The following is a 16,041-nucleotide window of genomic DNA, read 5'->3' as shown; positions in this document are numbered from 1 at the left end:
GGGAGGGTAGCGTACCATTCTCCAAACACATCTGGGAGTTTCGGATTCTCTTGTGAGCACATCCTGGCCATGAAAGGACACATATTACAACATGAAATGTCAAATAAACCGAAATACATTATTGTAGACACCTACTGTACATTGACTACAGTATCTGAACAAAACAAAACAAAAATGCCTATCTCATGTTTCGATTCAAAAACTAAACCCACACATTTTCTTTATCTTAAATAAAATTGCTATGTTGCACCCAACAAAACTATGAAATATATTAAAATTTGTTGAAAACATTTTGGCCTTTGATTGCAGATTGTTACAGAGCCAAAATGTGTGCAAAAATCTCATGTGTTTTTGCTTTTATGAAATACTGCATTTCATATGTTGAAACTGGGATCTAGTGTATCCCTGTGTGATTCCAAACATTTTTAAGCAATGGTGCAAACATAACTCACTCACCTGGGATAGTAATGTTCATATTGGTGCTGTACGATCCAATGCCAGGTAGCGGCAAATTAAAAGCTGACATCATATATGTGTGACCTGCCTCCACGACCAACCCAGGAAATGACAATGTCCACTAAGTAAGAAAGACTGTTAATTGTATGCCTAGTTTAAGATTAAAAAAATGTTCAGGATCTCCGGTTCTTACGTGGTTATAATTATTGAGGGGCTTGTTGAGTCTGTAAGTCAATTGCAGACACAGACTTTGATTCGTATGTTTATCAACAATACGCAACTGTGTTCCACGGATTTCTAATGTGCTTGCTGGAAAGAAGTGGGATTTATTTGAATGCTTTTTAAAACTGGTTATATTGTAAGACTCTCAAGTGTTACTCACCATCTGAATCAAGAATCAATGTTACATTTATAATGGGAACATGCACATGGTTGTGCTTCCCAATTCCCTCATTAATTGGACCCCACCTGGGTGGTTTGGGTGCGTTTTGTGGGTCCACAACTTCGCAATTGTTTGTGCAGCTACCTGACAATCGGAAAAATGAATGCCTGGTTTACAAGGGTGACAGCTATTCAATTCACTGTCGGATGGATTTGAACACTTACACGTCATTACACAGCTTTTGAGACCCTGAAAAACACAGAAAAATTGAGTTTCAGGATTCAGAAAACAGATTGCAGATATACACTTAAGTTCAAATGGTAATTTTAAAGCATATTAAGTATGGGAACCGCTGGGTACCTCCCGATATGATTTGCAATATACTGCTCATAAAATAAGTTATCTCACCGCATAGAGATACAACAACTATTGATAAAGGGATCAGAAAATCAATCTATGATATTCTACAATTCAACTAATAAAGAAAACAAGCTATTTCAAAATGGAAAATTAACTATCTGTCAAAAAATGTCTTCCGAACAGACCATAAAAATATTCACTGCAGAATTTCTGTAAATACACTAACACTATATTATTGCAAAATTCTTGTAAAACAAAAACAGTGTCTTTCTTAACTCATTACCTGGCATTGACGAGATTCATTTTAACAGGCATGAAAATGGGTCAGGTGTTATAAAGGTGAGAAGGGTGTGGAGGAGATATGTTCCGGTGCACTGTACAACTCGGGCTGTCCCAAATGGCTAATTTTCTCCCGATTAGTCAGCCATTTTTACAATTAGTCGAATAATCTAATAATTTTTCCCCCCTCCGTTTTGTTTACTAATTTAGCAATGACATTTTTGATTACGCTTATTAATTCACAAAAACATTTTGGAACACTTAAATTCTTTATTAAAATACAAATAAACACGTAAATAACAAATCACAAATAAACAATGAGGTCAAATGCTGATAGCATTAACTATGAAGAATGGAATGTAAACAGATTCAGAATACTGACTTCGCCTTTCCAACATGATTCAGAACAATTCTTAAAAAAAATATCTAGCATTAATATTATAGTATACTACTATATATAATAGTAGTATAATAATTATTCAATGCCGATCAGATTTTTCATAAAGGGTGTCATTTTAAAGCTATTCTTAGTAAAGATGCACCGATGTCGATACTGGTATCGGTAGGGGGTGCCGATCCAGCCCGAAATGGTGGTATCGGTATCGGCGAGTACCAACAAAGACGGCGCCGATACCATTTACCGGTCCAATATTATAGCATTTGACCGCAGCCTTTTTTTTTTTCCTCCTGGCGCTCACTACACTCTGTCTCTGTGTTGTGTGATGACATGTGAACACCAAGCAGCTATCGCTATTGGCCTGCTCCAGACCAATGAGAACGGGCCAATAGCCACTCCTAACCAATGAGAAGGCCGCTTTTTCATATGGAGGAAACACAAACCAGGAGTAATGGCGGCGGTCGGGAAGTATTTCAAAATAGAAATCCCGTCCATTAAAATCAATGACTGCATGCAAGATTTGCGGCCTGAAAGTTTCGAGATGTGGAGTTAAATTGGCCAATTTCAATACCTCGAACCTGATAAAACATTTGAAGACGAAATGTGAACGAACACAACGAGTTTGAGCCTGCAAGAGCAGGAGTGGTATCCAGAGGAAGGGCGCTGGACCGGAGCAACGATCTCTGGTCAGTTCACTACGTCTACTTTACTTTTATTGTGTTTCACTGAAAGAAATGCCGCAGTAATTTGGGAACTGTTTCCAAAGTAGGGTTGCCACCTTTCAGAAATAGAAATAGGGGACTCCCCCCTCCCGAAAAAAGGAGGCTAATAGAGAGACGGGATGCTGTGGTCAATTATTATTACTTATAATTATTATCGTCCGCAAATGCGGAAACAAGGTTGGAACTCGAAACAGACAACAAGCGGGGGATATGTACAAGGGCGTAATGATTGCAAACAAAAAATAACACGCGATCGCGGGATAGAAGAAATAACAAAAGGAGTCCGTGACAGCAGGTCGACGGAGCTCAATACTACAAACTCGAAGGTTAACTAAGACGATGGGCAGCAAGCCAAAAAGCCAAAATAAAAACACTCAAATACCTGCACAGGGTACAGGGTTACAAACGAGAGCAGCACACTAACAGAAAAAAACCCAATGCAGGGGCGTAACAAGCAAATGTAACGAGACTATAGTGCGAGATGTCAAATGGCAATCAGCAAGGCAAAATACCTTTGAGATCACCCTTGCTTAAATGCTGCGCTGATGAGCCTGCATTGGATTCAGGTGCGAAGTCAGGAAAGCCCCCATGACCAGCCCAGCAACACGACACAATCTAACCAGCAGCAGAATGTGACAATAATATCATGAAAGTTGCACTGTTTGGCCTTTGAGAGGTTTAAAAAGGTTTATTCAGTTCATTCTGAGTTTATTATTATGAATTTATTTTTACTTTCTTACTGTTGGGCTAGCATTATACATGTTTTATTAATTTCATAAATGTAGCACTATTTTGGCCTTTGAGCGCCAAAGGTTTATTCAACTATTGTCTACTAGGGTTTAGTAGACTATTCATTTTGTACTAGTCTTTTTCCTATTTTGCAAAGGTAAGCAACAGCCTGACAAACCCTTGATAGCAATGATTTCACATCCAATTATGTAGCTCTTTGGGAAAAAAAAAAAGAAAAAAAAAATATATATATAAACGGGGTGGTATCGGTATGGTATCGGTCGAAACTGCACAGCCAGGTATTGTATCGGGGCCAAAAAATGGTATCGGTGCAACACTAATTCTTAGTGTAGAATTTGAATTCTGAAGTATGTGGGATTAACTCCAGAAATTGTTATTTATATGGCGAACATGACGTGCTTTTATTTTGAAATGTTCACCGGAAGTACGTTCGCTAAACCACTAACAGTAAGCTTTACACTCAGCAAAAAAGCTGTTTTTGTCATTGCATGTGGTGTCAGTAATCAATTTCTTTTTCATTTTTTTGTTTGCAAATGCTGTCAACCAGCAATTTTTCATTTTTGAAGTGTCACCTTTTAACCGCAAATTTGCGTTTTGGAGAAGACTGCCAATATTTTATAGCAGGCTAAAGTAGGTTGTCTTTTTTTCCCCCCATTAGCCTCAATGTATGAACTTTAAGTCTACGGTGTGTTGATGACCAATAAACATCTGTGAAAGTAAATGTTGCCTCATATGCCATCAGCACGCACGCACAAATGTATAAGCGGGCCCGGTGATAAACCGCACCCGTGAAAATTACCGCCTTCTATTTTATTTACCGTGCGATAAATGGACTCATTGGATATCGCGACAGGCTTAGCCACTTCAGTAAAACATGTCTTTAGTTAGTTAGATGGACTTGTAATTGGCTCAAGTCGTCTTCCAAAATTACAACTGGGTGACGATGCTTTAGGTCTTCATTCATGGCCGACGTGCAGCCAAGCTTGGCATTGAAGAGACAGGACACAACAGTGTACCCTCCTATGTTTTGTTGAAATAAGTCAGTGTTTTGGCCACTCTGGTGCGCTTTTTGGGGTTTGTGCCGCTTTCCCCGCTTGCATACCAAGCGTCCGACATTACAACCCCCCCCCCCCTATAAATTATCTCCTCGGAGCTACACAATTTACTTAGGTCACCCTTTTTGACTTCAAAACGGCGAATTTCGCTGAAAGGTGAGAGATTTTAATGCCTTTTTTAAGTTGGAAAACTGGCTTTGAACGCTCATGTTTGTCTTTGTCGCCCCAACAGAGCAAAATGAATTGGACGTCTAGTGCCATAAATTGCAGCCAGTGAGTTAACATAGACACTATTCTAGTGGAAAAATTTGGTAGTATCTTTTTAAAAATACCGGTACATATCGATTCTTGGTGAGAGCACATTGATAACCAATCGAGATATAAAGTATCATGATAAATCACCTTATCGATATATTGTCACGCCCCTAGAGCATATACAATACCCATTTTGAAAACTTGCCACTGCAGGGAAAAAATAGAACAAAAATTGGTCGACATGTCAGATGTTTAAAGAAAACTACAGCCAGCAATGGATTATCACAGCAATCATTCCTAGTTCAAATAAATTAGGCATCTGGAGTATTCCTGTCACTGGCACCGAATGAGTTAAACAAACAATTAAATTCTCACCAGTTGGCTGCAGTGCGGAGTCCAAAGAAAAGATGAAGATGCAAACCCAATTGCTAAACAAGAGTAAAATAATGCAAGATTTAGCATCATTCTACTGTTGCGAGAATAATTAAGTTGCTGTTTGAGGACGAGGATTTGACAACCAGTGTGATTTGTTCTATATGCTAAACCTTATCATAGCACTCAGGAAGGTTATATCAGTTTACCATCAACATGCACAATCCCGCATTGACAGGAAATATTGCCCAATAGGTAAATGCTGCTTATTTTGCGGCTTTAAAACGTGGGGTACAAATACACAAATATATATTTTTTAACATCTTAACTCATTTTTAAAACATGAAGACACCACAGATGAAGACACAAATTGACATTATGCTTTTACAATGTTGTATACTCAAGACTAGCCTGTAATAGGTAGCTTGGCACAACAGGACAGAAACAGTGATAGATAGCACAGAGAAACAGGAAATAATAGTAGTAGATGAAGGCACTGAGCTAACTGTTAAATAGTCTTCCAACTTACATTTCAAAACGAGTTTCAAACATTTTTCCCCTCATAGGAAATGTCAGGTGAATAAATTGGTTACCAGCTGTAAATGTCACCAAAACTAGACCTTTAATAATTGCACAATGTTTGTAACATTTGGTTCTTAACCTTGCTAAAGGTACGGAACCCCATGGGTTTCACAGGTGCATTCACCGAACCCTTTGGAATTTCATAACAAAGCCATTTTATGAATTTAAAATCTAGAAATCTAACATCTAAGTGAATTCCTGTTCAAATTTCTTCCAGATTTCAAATTTATTACAAATAATTTGGCCTTTTCTTGTTGATTTTCACGTTGGAAAATCAAATGAAACTCATTTAATTTCACAGTTCCTTTTTTTTTTCATGTCTACATTCTGATTTTATTGTCCCATCCTTGCCTCACATATTATTTTCATGGCGTAAGATGACACTTTTTTTATTTATTTATTTTTTAAATCTACACAGTTCACAATGTCTGTAGATGTTATACTTCCTCATACCAAGTGCCAGTCAACCTTCCAATGAGCAAATCGATCTCTCTTCCCATTAGATAGATTGATAGCAGATGAAAGGAATGGAATAAAGCCAACAAACCAGTCCAGAACCTGGTCTAAAATGTCACTTTGCCTAAATTTAGTCAGCGTACAAAATAGGGCTCTGTGTTTCTTAACCTTCACGGAATCCCTGAGGCTTACTCACCGTATCCCAGTTAAGAACCAATGCTTTAGAGGTTTCCCTGTAAATATTACTGTAATTTTCAGACTTTAAGCCGGTACTTTTCTCCTTCATTTTGAATCCTGCAGCTTATAGTCCAGCACCTTATTTGTTGATTTATTTGGGTTAATAGGTAATATTTTACTTGACAGCAGCGTCATAAGACCGGCAAATTATGTCACTAACTCCATTTATGTCCAGCTCAGATCTTTTACATTCATTGAAAATTTGCCTGGCTAACACCAAATAACATCTGTTGTAACTAGAGATGTCCCGATCGATCGGGATCACGTCATTTTCAAAGTATCGGAATCAGCAAAAAAATATCAGACAAGCCTTTTTAAATATATTACATATCTCTCTCTCTCTCTATATATATATATATATTATATATACATATATATATATTTAAATAAATCGTTTTCTAATTGTATTTAACGTTACAGACAAAATGTCTTACACTCATCCAGAGTGTTTAGTTTTGGCTTAAAGTGAGGCTGTCAAATTTATCGCGTCCACGGCGGGAATAACATTAAAATATTTAACGCAATTTACGCATGCGCTGCACTACCCACTCATGCATTGTCACGTTCAATCTACAATGGCACTGTATTACGTATACATAGAACTAAAAGGCAACGTAAAATGAGTAGAGAGAATTTTGGCAGACTTTGAAACCTTTTTTTAAATGGCCAAAGCCTTACAATCCCTTTCTCAATGATCAGAAATGTCGTGGGGAAGAAAGGTAGTAGTTGATCTTTTCCTTAACACCTTAATATATTTCCCAACGCTGAGAAGATATATCAATTGGTACCATTAAGCACAGTCATGGTTGCACTTCCCATCATGCATTTGGGCAGAAGTTAAATGGCTGAATTATCATTTACTGAAAGCTCATAAAAATCCACTAAATGGCAATATTTAGTCACAATATACAAAGTCACATTTGTCCTTTAAGAATTACATGTCTTTCTATCCATGGATCCCTCTCACAGAAAGAATGTTAATAATGTAAATGCCATCTTGAGGATTTATTGTCATAATAAACAAATACAGTACTTATGTACTGTATGTTGAATGTATATATTCGTCCGAGTTTTATTCATTTTTTTCTTAATGCATTGCCAAAATGTATATGATCGGGAAAAATTATCGGGAATGAATGGAATTGAATCGGGAGCAAAAAAAAAAAAAAAAAGGAATCGGATCGGGAATTATCGGGATTGGCAGATACTCAAACTAAAACGATCGGGATCGGATCGGGAGCAAAAAAACATGATCGGAACAACGCTAGTTATAAGCATTCATTAATGCTCATGACAGTGTCATGTCATAATTACGATTGTCTAATGACAGTCTTATGGCACCACTGTCAAATAAAGTGTTACCAAACACCATAACTAGAAATTAATGAAACAACTGGAACAGTAACTGCAGAAATAATTAGCACTGAACATGAATTTTGATTGTTATTGACATCTGTAGCACTGCATTGCATGCTAGGAGGCATGTTGGACAGTAACAGTGTTGAAAGCAGGTGACAGCAGAGGTTGTATGTCTCCCCCAAGGGAGCAGTGATGTTAAAATGAAGCGTCTTGAAGCAATGAATTCATGGTTGCTCATTTGGTCTTATGACAGTCGTATGATGCAGCTGTCAAATAAATTGTTACCGGTTAATATCTTTTGGTACAAATATCCCATAATACAGTGAGCTTATAGTCCAGTGCGGTTTATCTATGAACAAATGACGTTTTCGTGTCAAATTTGGTGGGTGGCGGCTTATAGTCAGGTGTGCCTTATAGTGCGAAAATTACGGTAAATAAATTGTGTAGAAAGAATTCAAATAACACTTTTTTTTTCTTTTAGAAAAAATAGGGATATTCAACTTTTTGATTAAATATCAGGAGGAATCATAAGTGTACTCTACCCAGATGAACTTAAATAATTGCACTTTTTTATATTTTAAGATGGAAAAATTATCTTTAACTTCATGTCAGTATCGTGTCAATTTGCACGCTTGCTAGCTGCCATCCCTCTGACATATTTCTACACTGGCAAGTTTGCAGTAACATCACTCTGTGTATTATAAATGATCCACTCAAAGCTTGAAAGCAGCAGTTTGTTTGACTTTTTATTGTCAAATTTTTAAATTATTCGAGTAATCATTCCAGAATAAATACGCATTGAAACTTTGCGAGAACAAATTAAGTGTACCGATTAACTTCGAATTTCACCCGAAAGCCCAAAATTTCCGTCTTTTGACGAGAAGTGCAAGAATGCGATTTTGTGAATTAGCAGATTTGAGAGCTTCATTCAAATGTCCGTCTGAGTCTGTGACACCGTTGAGTTTGTTCTTACTTTAGACTCTTCTTCGAATGGTATTTTTTCTCCGGTGTGTATCCTCATGTGTAATGCTAAGTAGCTTGAGCTCGACACTTCCTTGCCGCATCGAGAGCAAGAAAGGACCTGTTCCCTGCTGTGCGATTTCCTGTGTGCAACCAAACCACGTTTTCCAGGGAATCCAGCACTGCACACCGAGCAAGAGTAAACATTCCCCTTTATGTGAATGCGAGAGTGTTCGGCGAGACTGGAGGGATGCCTGAATCTCTTCCCGCACACTGAGCACCAGTGAGGCTTCTCCCCTGTGTGTCGCCTCATGTGCAACACCAAACTGCTCTTTTTAGAGAACTTCCAACAGCAAAGCGTGCAGGCAAAAGGTTTCACTCCGGTGTGACACCGCGAGTGCATGACTAAATCCGAGCGTTGCATGAATTTCTTCCCACATACCGAGCACTTGTGAGGTTTCTCCCCAGTGTGAGTCATGGTGTGCCTTTTCAAGCTCGCCCTGGACTTGTATGTTTTGCCACAGTCGATGCACTGAAACTGCTTGACATTACCTTGGAGTTGGAAGTGGGTGTTAGATTGAGGAACTTGGTGAGATGAGTCAGATGTCAGCTGATCGGGCAGTAAATCAAAACAGGAATACGGTTGTGATGCTTCTTGATGGGGTTCGTCTGTTTCTGATGTCAAGTTGTTGGTTCGAAGCGCTGGCTCTCTGGTGTACTGACTGGGTTTAGAATCAGAGTTAGAGGACTTCATGTCATCTACTGCATTGCTCCCTGATTCTCCTTCCTGATTGGTCCACTGGTCTTCCACTTTAATGTAGTAGGGCTCAGTTTTTTCATGCACTTCTGCAATGTTGGTCCGCTCATGTTGCTCGGGTATGATCTCTTTTTTCCTGTCTGTAGGTTGCTGGATGTCTGCAGAACACCATGAACAGAAAATGTAGTGTAGTCAAATTGTAATTGTAGATCTGTTTGATTTTTTTTTCTTTTTTTTCAGCTTTATCAGGTATCATTAATACTTGTACTATTTTAGTAATTGCATCAGTCCGGCAAAAAAAGGTTGTTACTGCATTCTGAGCTTTTATTGTGTGTTTTTTTTTTTAGAACCATAATACTACGTTTAATTCAATAGAGGTCACATCGGTTCAAAATGAATGGATGTTTTTGCTTTTGCTGATGTCAGCACAATAGCACGACAATTGCAGTTGTTGAGGTTATTATTTTGGCATTGAGACAGAATAAAATGAACGTTGTTAACAAGTGCAAACCTTCAACGTATACTTGAACCCTGGGTTTGAGAAATGTGTCCAGCAGCTGTCGCTGTTTCTCATTCTCTTCTTTGGAGCGACACAGTTCGTCTTCGTACTCCGTTATTGTTCGCTCAAAGATTCCGATTATCTCGTCAGCAGCCTCTGTTAGTCGCCTTGCTACCAACGCCTTCAACATTCGGACTTTACACATTTTATTAAACGTACAACGATAGAGACCTAAGAAACGAATCCACTTCCCCTGTCTTCTTGTTGGCAACTCAGAAACTTAATATTCTTTATAACAACAACAACAAAAAATCGATGAAAGCGTGAAAAAAAAATACTTTCTCGTGTATTAAAAATCACAAACCGTGTGGGTAGTAAATTAAGAAAAGGCAATAACGCTGATTTTATACTTCTACACGTCCCTCTGTTTAGCTGTAATAACAACATACAACATCCGCCTTTTCTTCTTCTGTGGTATTATTGAAGCGAAGGTGGTGCACTGCCATCATTAGGATTGGCTTGGCTCTGCAAGGAGAAGTTTGGAAATCAATTTTTACCAACAAAAAAAAACTTCCCCCAAAACATTTCCCCACTTATTAGTGGAATTAATAAATCCCTCGTACATTCGTTCTCTTACATTTGATGTTACTTCACCTTTTTTTTTTTTTTTTAAAGGTAAAAACGTTTTTATATATAAATGAAATGAATAATATATTGCGTTGCGATATATGTGAATAATATATTGCCAATATATTGTTAAAAATGAATGAATGAATTAATGAATGAATGAGCTATTTTTTACGACTGAATGTAATTTCTATTATTATACATTATTGTATTAGGTGCTGCTCTCGTGAAATGTTATAGCCAAGGGCGTAGGTTTGCATAGGGACAGTAGGAACATAACACTACAAACTTTTCAGGATGCTCATATTGACCCTAACTTTTAAGCAACCTTATTTGAATTATATAATGACTTCAGTTTTGTAGGTAATTTAGATTGTCTTCTCATACATTGCAAGAATAGAATACACCCTACCATTATTAAGTGAATTATTTTTCATTATGTTCTGACTGACGTTTACTCCTTTTCACTTGCTGAAAGTGCCAGTCCATTTTTTACCCCTCAAACGCATGTTTGATTGGCTGATGAATAGAACACACAAACATGCACCCTCATACAACCCCGACCAAAAAGACATGTCAATATGCCGCCTTCTCTGCCCCCTTCGAAGACGAGGTTTTTTTTTTTTCCGGCCAGCCGCAGCAGCAGCCGCTTAAGTAATGTAAAAAGACGTCAATGTTGTGGAAGTGGGGAATATGCCACTAATTTTGCTACTGAGAGTCTGACCTGCATCAGAGGTAGCATAGCATTAAACTGTGTAAACTTGCTAACCTGCAAAACTCGAGTAGAGAGCAGCTTAGAGATAAGCGTCCTCCTGTACTGTATGTGTTTCCTACTGTAAATGTTAATTCAACTGTGCATTTAGTGCATTTATTCATTGATTAAAACATATTTATTTTATTTTCTACATCATTCATTTAAAAATAATTTTATTTGCAGACATTTTAACCCCCCGACACACACACACACACACACACACACACACACACACACACACACACACACACACACACACACACACAAAACACACACACAAAAACACAACAACTGTAAATTTCCTTTATATGAAGCAAGGGGGGTTTCCCCCATTTTCTCCCTTGAAAATAACAATTTTAACTTTTTTAATTTTTACGTAAGAAACACATCAGCATATTCGTGAGAAATGTAGCCCTGAACCCCGTTCACCCAATCTGTTTGGTCTCATTAATGTCCCGTCCCCAGCAAAAAGTGTATATGCAGCTTATGCTGTTATAGCATCCCTACCAATGTCGAGACCAAACCTACACCCTTGGTTATAGTACTACATTTAATTTATTATTTTAGTCATTATTGTCCATTATGGGGAAAATTAACTCATACTGTACTGTATATTGATGAGCTACCATGTCTGGAAAAAAGTATAAAAGTCTGCATTATTTATTGTAATAAAATTATTATTTTCATTTTAATGACTATTCATCATGGACAACTTTCTCCTACATTCAAGAGACATTCAAAAACACACAATCAGAAAAATGACATTATTTTAAATTGACAGTGCAAAAATTGCTGTTACATACATTGATTGTAATTGACTTACTATTTTTGTCAATAACATATTAGAAAATAGCAAAATAGAATAGAATAGAATAGAATAGAATAGAATAGAATAGAATAGAATAGAATAGAATAGAATAGCCCTTTATTGTCATTGTACAGTTGTGCAATGAAATTTTGGAGCATCTCCCTTTTCAGTGCAGGATAAATTAAAATCTCCAAAGTGACTTGCAAGTATAAAATCTAAATAAATATAAATATAAATGTGTATGAGATAGTCCTATGTTCAGGCAGTGCAAATAATTGAAGTGAAGTAGCAACAGTTGACAGTGAAGGCACTAAATATTGCACGTTAATATTGCACATAAGTAAGTAATGCACATAGAATGTGTGAACAGAAGTGAAGTAGCAGCAGTTTGACAGTGAAGGCATTGAATATTGCACCTTAATATTATAATATAATATAATGAATATTGGTCATTTGGTGATGTGGTGTTACATATGGAAGTTCAGGGTGGAGATGGCTTTAGCAAAGTAACTGTATGTACAGTGCCTCGCAAAAGTATTTGGCCCCCTTGAATCTTGCAACCTTTCGCCACATTTTAGGCTTCAAACATAAAGATATGAAATTTAATTTTTTTTTGTCAAGAATCAAAAACAAGTGGGACACAATCGTAAAGTGGAACAACATTTATTGGATAATTCAAACTTTTTTAACAAATAAAAAACTGAAAAGTGGGACGTGCAATATTATTCGGCCCCTCTACTTTCAGTGCAGCAAACTCACTCCAGAAGTTCAGTGAGGATCTCTGAATGATCCAATGTTGTCCTAAATGACCGATGATGATAAATAGAATCCACCTGTGTGTAATCAAGTCTCCGTATAAATGCACCTGCTCTGTGATAGTCTCAGGGTTCTGTTTAAAGTGCAGAGAGCATTATGAAAACCAAGGAACACACCAGGCAGGTCCGAGATACTGTTGTCGAGAAGTTTAAAGCCGGGTTTGGATACAAAGAGATTTCCCAAGCTTTAAACATCTCAACGAGCACTGTGCAAGCCATCATATTGAAATGGAAGGAGCATCAGACCACTGCAAATCTACCAAGACCCGGCCGTCCTTCCAAACTTTCTTCTCAAACAAGGAGACAACTGATCAGAGATGCAGCCAAGAGGCCCATGATCACTCTGGATGAACTGCAGAGATCTACAGCTGAGGTGGGAGAGTCTGTCCATAGGACAACAATCAGTCGTACACTGCACAAATCTGGCCTTTATGGAAGAGTGGCAAGAAGAAAGCCATTTCTCAAAGATACCCATAAAAAGTCTCGTTTAAAGTTTGCCACAAGCCACCTGGGAGACACACCAAACATGTGGAAGAAGGTGCTCTGGTCAAATGAAACCAAAATGGAACTTTTTGGCCACAATGCAAAACGATATGTTTGGCGTAAAAGCAACACAGCTCATCACCCTGAACACACCATCCCCACTGTCAAACATGGTGGTGGCAGCATCATGGTTTGGGCCTGCTTTTCTTCAGCAGGGACAGGGAAGATGGTTAAAATTGACGGGAAGATGGATGCAGCCAAATACAGGAACATTCTGGAAGAAAACCTGTTGGTATCTGCACAAGACCTGAGACTGGGACGGAGATTTATCTTCCAACAGGACAATGATCCAAAACATAAAGCCACATCTACAATGGAATGGTTCAAAAATAAACGTATCCAGGTGTTAGAATGGCCAAGTCAAAGTCCAGACCTGAATCCAATCGAGAATCTGTGGAAAGAGCTGAAGACTGCTGTTCACAAACACTCTCCATCCAACCTCACTGAGCTCGAGCTGTTTTGCAAGGAAGAATGGGCAAGAATGTCAGTCTCTCGATGTGCAAAACTGATAGAAACATACCCCAAGCGACTTGCAGCTGTAATTGGAGCAAAAGGTGGCGCTACAAAGTATTAACGCAAGGGGGCCGAATAATATTGCACGCCCCACTTTTCAGTTTTTTATTTGTTAAAAAAGTTTAAATTATCCAATAAATTTTGTTCCACTTCACGATTGTGTCCCACTTGTTGTTGATTCTTGACGAAAAAATTAAAATTTTATATCTTTATGTTTGAAGCCTGAAATGTGCCGAAAGGTTGCAAGGTTCAAGGGGGCCGAATACTTTTGCAAGGCACTGTATATATGTTCAGGGAATACAACAGAAATCTGAGAATATTTGCTGCTGAGATGTCGAAGTTCCGAGTGAACCAAGGTCTTCAGATTTCAGTTATCAAAATAATTGAGGATGAATTTAATATTTTTGGTTAATCGCTTCACCTCAAATAAAAATAATTTATTTTGATCTGCCGTGGCTAAACTGGTAAGAGGACTCAATAAATTGTTTAAATTGGTAGATCAACACCTCTTGCCAAAGGATAGTGCTGGATTTTGGAACGAGGGTTCTGAAAGCCCATGCGGAGATTACATGGCTCAACATAAAAATTCCTGTCGCATTCTCTCCTGAGCTCAGCTGTATCAGTTGTCAACATCACAGTTATACACTGACAACATGATGTTTGACACCTCATACACTAGATATAAAAAGTAAACACATTCCTGTTGAAGTGCCAGTTTTGTTAAAAGATCAAAAAAGGGGGAAAATGACTGAGTGAAATAATGTGGTTACACAAGTGTTCACATCCTCTTAAAAAATTGGATGTGCCTTTTGTTAGACAAATAATCACATTCAAAGTCACTCTTTTTCCAAAGTCATGTGGCACGTGTTTTTTTATTTTATTTTACTACAGCCTAATGCCAAACATACTCCGAGCATCTGATCTTTGCCGTGAGGATGACAGAGCCGCTACTTACACCGCACATACTGTACTAATTGTGTCCTTGTGCTGCACAATAACATGTAAAAAAAATAATCTGGACAGAATCCAAAATGGTTCCATTGTGATGCATCAATAGTCAGGTGGTAGTGGAAGGAGTATAAATGCATGGAAGGATATAAAAGTGACAGTGCGCTTATTTGAATCCCATCCCGTCTTTGATTCACTTCACTTTCAAGGTAAGTTGGAACAATACCATACTGAAATTTGATTAAAAAAATTTTTTTTTTAGCTTGGCAATGATCAAGGTGTCGCTTATCCAACTTTTATTATGCATATAAAATCCAGTTGGGATTGGACGCAAGAGAGCAATAAATGCCTCTCACCAACTGGTATTCACACGTCGAGCTCCTTGATGATCTCGCCATGCTTCTTTAAGTGAGGAAATGTAACCTGAGAAATGACCTGATGGCGCAACGGCAGACGGCAACGGCGTGTTTGACCCGCGTTCGCGACCCGCAAAGCTAGCTCGCACAAAATGTTCATCGCCACTTCAACCAACCTGTCATTGTTTTACATAGTGATGATGTTTTCTGAGAGGCACTATTACAACTTTTTTTCAATGTTCAGGTAGAGTAAAACTAATAAAATGACTAAGCGAGACAGATAAAAGGATTAAAGTGTGATTTTGACTATGAGATTTCAGTCTGAATTTGTGTAAACCGAGTAGACTTTACACAGTTTTAAAAATTCAATCTTCAGCAGACCCTCTGAAAAATGTAGAATTAACTAGTCCCGGAAAGGGCTGAGTGGTTTGTACGTCCGCCTCTCGGTTCTGAGATCAAAGTTGAAATCTTTCTGTGTGGGGTTTGCATTTTTCTCTCCCCTTGCCTGCTTGAGTTTTCTCCAGGTACTCCGGTTTCCTATCATGGCCCAAAAACAAGCATGGTGGTTGGTTGATTGATTGATTGAACACTGCAAATTGTCCCATAGTATGAGTGTGTGTGTGTGTGAATGGTTGTTCGTCTCCTTGTACCCTACAATTGCCTGGCAACCAATATAGGGGTTACCGCGCCTACTGCACATAGTTAGGTGGGATAGGCTCCAGCACCCCTGCATAACCTCTGAGGATAAGCTAGGAAGATGTATGAATGAAAAAGGACCGTATTTCCAGACTACAAGTCA

The 16,041-nt window shown here is 38.1% G+C and overlaps 1 protein-coding gene across 1 annotated transcript; it reads right to left on the bottom strand.

The window, feature by feature from the left end:
* Positions 1-8,419: 8,419 nt before the first annotated feature.
* Positions 8,420-10,337, bottom strand: LOC130916158 (zinc finger protein 37 homolog). The gene is made up of 2 exons (XM_057836652.1): positions 9,891-10,337; positions 8,420-9,537 (listed from the first exon to the last, which is right to left on the bottom strand). Exons 1-2 carry the CDS (start codon positions 10,081-10,083, stop codon positions 8,591-8,593), a joined length of 1,140 nt encoding a protein of 379 aa, XP_057692635.1. The 5' UTR covers positions 10,084-10,337; the 3' UTR covers positions 8,420-8,590.
* Positions 10,338-16,041: the final 5,704 nt, after the last annotated feature.

The sequence above is a fragment of the Corythoichthys intestinalis genome, chromosome 5 (assembly GCF_030265065.1).
Source record: "Corythoichthys intestinalis isolate RoL2023-P3 chromosome 5, ASM3026506v1, whole genome shotgun sequence".
NCBI lineage: Eukaryota > Metazoa > Chordata > Actinopteri > Syngnathiformes > Syngnathidae > Corythoichthys > Corythoichthys intestinalis.
Note: the sequence above shows the minus strand (reverse complement) of the source record. Positions and strands in the feature narration are given on the sequence as shown.

Excerpts from the sequence above, each read along its gene's own strand:
- LOC130916158 (XM_057836652.1), bottom strand. The coding sequence starts at position 10,083 with ATGTGTAAAGTCCGAATGTTGAAGGCGTTGGTAGCAAGGCGACTAACA. Across the intron at positions 9,538-9,890 it reads GGTTCAAGTATACGTTGAAG|ACATCCAGCAACCTACAGAC; the intron begins GTTTGCACTTGT and ends GGTGTTCTGCAG.